Genomic DNA, 7,720 nt, shown 5'->3' with positions numbered 1-7,720 from the left:
ACCCTCACTAACTTCTTAGCACCTCGTAATCCAGGGTTTGATTCAGAAAACCTCACAAGATTTCCCACACCTTCTTTGCATTGCAAAATAGAAGCATGAGAATATTATGAATGGGGAATATTAGGTGGAACACCCTAAAGGATGATAATCAGACCAGCTCACAAAGTGGCCCGTATGGTCTAAGACCATGGTGGAATTTTATCTGACCTGTATTATAGGTGCCTCCAAATAACCCACTCTAGCATTTTCTCAGGATGTGAGGATTATCTTCCTGTAAAGTAAGATTAAAGTTAACTGCATTATGTCCATGTATGATGTCTATGTGCAACCGGATATTGCCTATGTGAGCCAGACAACAATAGTAAGAAATGAAATTGATCATATCTCATTTGTATTTTTCCAGGTCCCTTTGTATGAACTAACATGGACAAAGTGGTCATCAGTCTCCTACTCCTGGGAACCGCAGTTATGATGGCCCATGCATGTCCCAAATACTGTGTCTGCCAGAACCTCTCAGAGTCTCTGGGCACCCTGTGCCCCTCCAAAGGCCTGCTCTTTGTCCCGCTGGACATCGACCGGCGAACCGTGGAGCTCCGGCTGGGTGGCAACTTCATCCTCAAGGTCACCACACAGGACTTTGCCAACATGTCGGGTTTGGTGGATCTCACCTTGTCCCGCAACACCATCAGCGCCATCCAGCCTTTCTCTTTCATCGACCTCGAGACCCTGAGATCCTTGCACCTCGACAGTAATCGGTTGACCGAGCTCGGTCCGGACGACCTCCGGGGCCTGGTCAACCTCCAGCACCTGATCCTCAACAATAATCAACTGAATCGGATCTCCAAATCATCCTTTGATGACCTGTTACTGACACTAGAGGATCTGGATTTGTCATATAACAACTTGCGCAGCGTGCCTTGGGATGCCATCCGCAAGATGGTCAACCTCCATCAAATGAGTCTGGATCATAACCTCATCTCCTTCATTGCCGAGGGGACTTTCACAGATCTGGATAAATTGGCCCGCTTGGACCTCACCTCCAACCGTCTCCAGAAGCTCCCTCCAGACCCCATCTTTGCCCGTTCCCAGAGCAGTGTGGTGATGAGTACCCCATATGCCCCTCAGCTCTCCCTCAGCTTTGGTGGGAACCCTTTGCACTGCAACTGTGAAGTGCTGTGGCTTCGAAGGCTGGACCGAGAGGACGATATGGAAACCTGCGCGTCCCCTCCCAGCCTAAAGGGCCGCTACTTTTGGTCTGTTCGTGAGGAGGAATTTGTTTGTGAGCCCCCTCTGATCACCCAGCATACACACAAGTTGCTAGTGCTGGAAGGCCAAACAGCTAGCCTGCGCTGCAAGGCTGTTGGTGATCCAATGCCAATCGTACATTGGGTCGCTCCCGATGACCGTTTGATCAGCAATTCCTCCCGAGCAACAGTATATGAAAATGGGACCCTGGACATTACAGTCACCACATCTAAGGATTACGGCACATTTACTTGCATAGCTGCCAATGCTGCTGGGGAATCTACAGCATCCATAGAGCTGTCTATTATTCAACTCCCCCACCTGAGTAATGGTACAAACCGTACCACGCAGTCCAAGTCTGGGCTCTCTGACATAACTAGCTCCACCAAGATCAGCAAGGGGGAGCCTAAACCTCCACCAGAGAAGGTAGTGTCTGTATCAGAAGTGACCTCTGTCTCCGCTCTGGTCAAGTGGACTGTTAGCAAATCAACTCCAAAGGTCAAAATGTACCAACTTCAGTACAACTGCTCTGAGGATGAAGTCCTCATTTACAGGTAAGAACGACTATCACTGAATGAGATCCAAGAATGAGCTGGTACCTTTCTGATCAAAGTGGCCTGTTCATTTCAATTTTACTCAACAAGTCCCAAGGTTTAATCTTTAACCTCGGGATACTTTGCTGCTAAGCATAAGTTGATGACTAATTGTTTGCTGGGTACATACTTGAGACATAGTCAATTTCTTTGAAGTGTTACTTTTCTTAATCCTTCTTGAGATTTCTTTTTTCTGCCTTAAATAACACTAAATCGACAATTGGAGTGGTTGCTGTTTTCACCAAGAGAATGAGCAGCTAGCGCACATTTTAAGCAAAGTGAAACCAAAGTGAAATCCTCGCTCTGAATCATTAATTAGAAATCCAACAAAAAAAAAGGATTATAGACCTTCACTTTAATGTATCCTGCTTAAGCTGCTCAAGCCCATGAGATATAAGCTGGGAGATTGCAGCTTGAAATCTTTGGGCTCTGTGAAATCAATTTCCTATATCACATGAGACAATGAAAGCACTGACATTCAATGGAGATAATTGAGCTGCAAGTATGAAAAAGCCATGCCAATTAACATTAAATCAATTTAGGAGAAGACTATCATTGAGGAGGGACCAATACGCTGGAGTGTGAGACCAATTTTGCTGTGTCTGTGTCTACAATGACTCCATTTTGGCTTCATACAAATAATAGCCAATTGACATCTCTTGCAGACATTTTCCTTCATTTACAAGGTTTATTGCTGTCTCATCTGCTGTCTCGACCCCTCTCTTATAGTGGAGCGCAACTTACTAGCATTTTAGACTGGCCACAGTGCAAGCCTGAGAATTCCTCTCCATATTCACGGTATCTCTCTGCACTCCACTGGCTCGACGCAGTTAAATACACTGATGGATTGCCCCAAGAGAATTACTACCCTTAATATGCTAAAGACGGTATTTACTGACTCAAAATTGTGTGGAAATTGGTGGCTAGAGGGCTTGTTGTGGAAAGCAGTTACAGTAAGTAATGTGGCAGCCGTAAACCTTCCCAAACACTCAGAACTGAATGCCAATGAACTTTTGCAATACTTTATCCTATAATGTCCAGTGCACCATAGTCCTATGTGATTTACCAGCTCCGCATGTTCCAGCAGAAGGGCTGAGTCGTTTAATGAACGATAAAGACGCTATATGGGAAGGCAAAAGGCTGGTTATTAGCTGAGAATTTGATATTAGAATTGTACACAACATTGGAGGAAGATATTGCTCTATTCAAGCCCTCTGAATGCAACTCACCATCTCTAAGAATTCAATAATAAGGTGCGTTTATCAGATTTTCTCACTCGCACACTCCATGCTGTTTCTATGCCAGAGAAAAGAGTTGTTTTTTTTCGCAGTGACAGAAACATTGTATGACTCAGCCATATTCCTAGTAAATGCTTCCATGAATTTTCTCTTATTAATACACATCTACCAAATTGCGAACATAACACCAATGTGTTCTTTATATCAATGTCAACCCTGTAGAGGGGTATAGTACTGCAAATTCCAGTTTAATCACACATTTTAAATAAACTGCATTTTTTTTATTGCTCATTAATTTGCAGCAGCTAATTAATTACCCTGCAAAACAATTATTCTTAACGACGTTGCTGGGGTCTGTTTACGTCAGTCTAAGAAATGCATTAAAACATCATTAGTAGCAAAAATTACTGAAATGCAGATACATTTGTTTGTTTCAACTGCCAAGTTGAGTTTGACTTTTAAAAGATACACATGGACTCATCTCTATCTCTCACTTTACTCATTTGGTTAATAGCAGGCTCATCCTTGAGGCCATATAGCAATATAGGGCGGTGAATTTCCCTCAGTTTAATTTCACTCTCCTACTCAGTTGGTATCTCTAAAGTCAAAATTATTGTATCACCACCTGAGTGCTAACTTTCAATTTGTCTTCCTTAATGTGAAACCATAAAATTGTGATCACACTAAGGTTCATATAATATATGACCCAAAGCGATCGATTATGTGCTCCCATATAATAATGGCTGTGCATCCCTTTGGGTTTTGCATGTCAGAAGGCAAATTAGACTATTTTTCAGAAGCTGGAGGGGAAAAAAACAAAGTGCACAGAGAGGCCAACTACAGATGTTGCATTCACATTGTTATGACTTCATTGCGCACACATGCACACCTACTGTACTGCTTTAGTTGGCCTGGAGAGCATACCCAGAGCGCTGCCCTCCCTCAAGCAATGGCATGATTAAAAATCAATCAGAGCCACGTGGGGGAGAAAGATTGCATGAGCTCTCTCAAACATGTGAGGCAACGCGGCCTCCTCCTGGTTATGGAAAAGACAATTAAGGATGAATAATGGAGTGCCTCACCAGTGGTGCTTGGTGAAATACTGAGGGCTCCGTAGTAGAAGCTCTGCAAGATCAAAGCTATTTATGTGTGAAGGCTAACAGCAGGACATTATTCAATGTATTGATGACTGAGAGGACTGTAAGAGGGCTATGTGGAAAATGGTTATGATGAATCTTCAAGTGCCTTTTCCACCCATATGTTTGTAATAGCGATTGATTGCCAGTCAGGCCATCGTTTGGACATTTTGAGCATTACTAGTGTCTTTGGTATTTATTGGATTATTATTCCATGAAGATGCATGGATAATGGGGGGATGTTTAAAATATCAAGATGACCGATAAAAGCATCATTTAAACGATGCATATGTCTGCAAATGGCCCACTCATGTTTGTAGTGTCGATGTTCCATATCATGTCATGATATGAGATGGGCAATACAGATGGCTACTCATGACAGCCAACTAACACTGGTTCACAAAAGCTTCAACAATGTGGATTTCATTCCTTCAAAACACAAAATTACAAATACACTTGGGTAAGGTTTGGATAAAGTAGAATGTAATAACAATGTATGTTTGACTAGTCAAGCTCTGCAAGAAAATGCACCTACGTGTTTTTTTGGGGGGGAAAATTACAATATCTTATTTAGCAACTGCTGTATATCCCATTACCAATTCATGCACAAGGTGCTGGTGGACTTGTCCTTTGGGCATGGCACAAGGTCAGTTTAAATAAAAATTGCCTCATCAAGGCTTTCCAATTTATGCCTAACCTGTTTTGATGTAATTAAAATGAAATAAATTCATTAATATTGTCAGGGGCATTAAAATCTCACCATGGCTTAATCTGATGGCTCCAGTGTTTACAAATGAAATCTGACTGTGCAATCTATATTCTAGGACAGATGGGTTTGGTGCATGGAAGCTTCTATCACAGCCTGTCCGCATAACACAAGCAGTGATTCCTTCAGCATTTGATTGATTGGTAGTGCATCTTGGGGAATTAACCAACCATTGACTTTAAATTTCAGTCCAAAGGAATTGTAGAAGCTTTGTTTAAAGGGAATATGTTTGTCTCCCTTTAATTATTCAGCCATAATTAGAAACCTGGAATAACAACAGTAAATTGAAACAACTCAATGCATGTTGAATGAAATGTACAAGAAATGAGTTGCACATGTACCCAAAACAATCATCAAAAAGTGGCCAATGAACACTTAACTCGTTACTATTGCTTCATGCATATCAAATTGCTCATATTGGGGCTAATGAAGTAATCTTTCTAAATTACTCTGTGCATATAAATAGCTACTTAGCATGCTTCATTTTGACTGTTTCTTTGATCTGCCCCAGCCCACAAGAATGAGTCATTGGTACTTTCCACACAAAAGTTCTGTACCCGTGTTTTGAACTCCCATAGCTAGAGGACTATATTATTAATTCTATGCTTTTCTCTCTCTTTATCTTTCCGTAGGATGATTCCCATGGCTAACAAAGCCTTCTTAGTCACTAATCTTGTCCCAGGGATGCAGTATGACCTGTGCGTCTTGGCCATCTGGGATGACACTGCCACCACTCTCACTGCCACCAACATTGTCGGCTGCGTCCAGTTCATCACCAGGGATGACTACCCACAGTGCCACTCTCTTCACAGCGGCTTCCTGGGTGGCACCATGATCCTGGTAATAGGTGGCATTATTGTAGCCACACTGCTGGTGTTCATCATTATCCTCATGGTGCGGTATAAGGTGACCAGTGGGATTCAGACCAACAAGCTACCCACCGTCAGCAACACATACTCGCAGACCAACGGCGGGATGAACAGGCTCAACGGCGCGCCGCCACAGGTCAAACCCACGGTAGTGGTGATGCGTGAGGAAATGGTGGAGTTCAAGTGCGGCTCGCTCCAGAGCAGCCTCTCTTCATCCTCATCCTCCTCCAACTCGTTGGACAGCCAGACCGGTAGAGGGGGCGGGGACCGCTACAGCATGCAAGGGAGCGAGTGCAGCACCCTCCCCAGCAGCAAGTTCAGGAGGCACGGGCACGGCACCAAAGCGCGGCCCAACTTGGACCACCTTTTAGGGGCCTTTACCTCACTGGAGCTGCGAGGTGTAGCGAGGGACCACCAAGGGGCCTCTGGCCCTCCCACCACTTCCAGTGCTATGATGGCGGTGGCTATGGTACCTCCGTCTGACAAAGAACCCCTGCTCGGAAGGGCCGAATCCACCACCATGCTGGGACGTCTCCTAGGGCTGCCCCAGGAGGGCAAGCCCAAGAGGAGCCACTCGTTTGACATGGGTCATGTGGGGGCCACGCAATCCCTCAGCAGCTACCCACGCAGGATCAGTAACATCTGGACTAAGCGCAGCCTGTCTGTTAATGGCATGCTTCTCCAGTATGACGACAATGAGGACGAAAAACCCACTTTCGAGAGCTCCGAGTGGGTGATGGAGAGCACAGTTTGAGTACATTCAGTCCAACTCTGAGGTCCAGGGCCAAACAATAAATGTATTTCAGGAACTAAATGGACACGAGTGTAGGGGGAAGAATATCTCCAGAGGGCATCTGCCATGCTGTATTGCATGAAGTTCATCCATGTGAATACTATCGTCCTTCTGTCCAAGTAATTATGTGAAAAAAGACACTGAGAATGATGGTTTCTTGGCTCTTCTCAAATCTCTGACAGTGTGTCTAACTGTATTTGAAAAATTGAGGTATTTTGAAACAACAAGGAACCTTGGATTGTGCAGATGTGGCCTGTATGGAATAATGCCCAATCTACAGGGAAAGTGAGAGTATCGGGGAGGAAAAGGGGAAGAGAGAAAGATGAGAAATTCAAAGTGGATTTACCCCATCTTTATCAAAGGAATTCAATGCCAAGAGGATTTGCCTCGACTGTGGTGAACTGGATGTGCATCACAATGTCTTGGACTCTCAGCATGAAATGGAACTACTGCAACTGTAGAGGGAAGGAACGGGAGAGCAAAATATAAAGTCATTTTTATTTTCATCTGGGTTTTGTATTATTTTTACTATTTATTATTTGAGGTGTTTCATCACCAGGAAGAGGCAAAGCTACAGGATATGATGAGGTTGTAATTCTCAGTGATGATCGAGGACAAACACACAAACAAACACACACTCTCTAGCCCCCTCTCATAGAGCCATGTATTATCACTTTAGCACTAATTTCTGTCAAATTTCAGCCACTTACAATTGACAAACATGATTCATTTTCAAATTACAGTATGTACTGTACGGTCTAATGCTCTAAATATCAGTAACACTGACCCACAAGCCAGTCTTGTATTTCTACCTCAGGTTATGTATCATATGAGGTTATTTACATATGAGAGAGAACGAAAAAACAACAATGCCCAAATGCACAAGATGGTTCCACGAACAGCTCAGAGCGAAACGAATGTTCCTTACTTGTTTGCAAACGCTTAACGGAATTATTCAGTATCTCACCCATCGAATTGAATTTGTCTCCGGCTCAGGTTGAAATCCTGCTGTGACAAAATTTGTTTTGGAATGCTTTGATGATATTCTCCCCAGTGGCTGACACTGTGTGACAATTGTCT

The 7,720-nt window shown here is 43.6% G+C and overlaps 1 protein-coding gene across 3 annotated transcripts; it reads left to right on the top strand.

Annotated features, from left to right (window-relative positions):
* The first annotated feature begins 417 nt into the window (after nt 1-417).
* Nucleotides 418-6,601, top strand: LOC139921261 (leucine-rich repeat and fibronectin type-III domain-containing protein 2). Of its 3 annotated transcripts, none has more exons than XM_071911459.1 (3): nt 424-1,799; nt 5,611-6,081; nt 6,136-6,601. In XM_071911459.1, the coding sequence occupies exons 1-3, from the start codon at nt 424-426 to the stop codon at nt 6,599-6,601; spliced, it is 2,313 nt and encodes a 770-aa protein (XP_071767560.1). The 3 variants fall into 3 exon arrangements, with proteins under 3 accessions (XP_071767561.1, XP_071767560.1, XP_071767559.1); XM_071911458.1 differs by having other exon boundaries at nt 6,124-6,601; XM_071911460.1 differs by having other exon boundaries at nt 418-1,799; nt 5,611-6,601.
* The last annotated feature ends 1,119 nt before the right edge of the window (nt 6,602-7,720 follow it).

Source organism: Centroberyx gerrardi, chromosome 17 (genome assembly GCF_048128805.1).
Source record: "Centroberyx gerrardi isolate f3 chromosome 17, fCenGer3.hap1.cur.20231027, whole genome shotgun sequence".
Taxonomy (NCBI): Eukaryota; Metazoa; Chordata; class Actinopteri; order Beryciformes; family Berycidae; genus Centroberyx; species Centroberyx gerrardi.
Note: the sequence above shows the minus strand (reverse complement) of the source record. Positions and strands in the feature narration are given on the sequence as shown.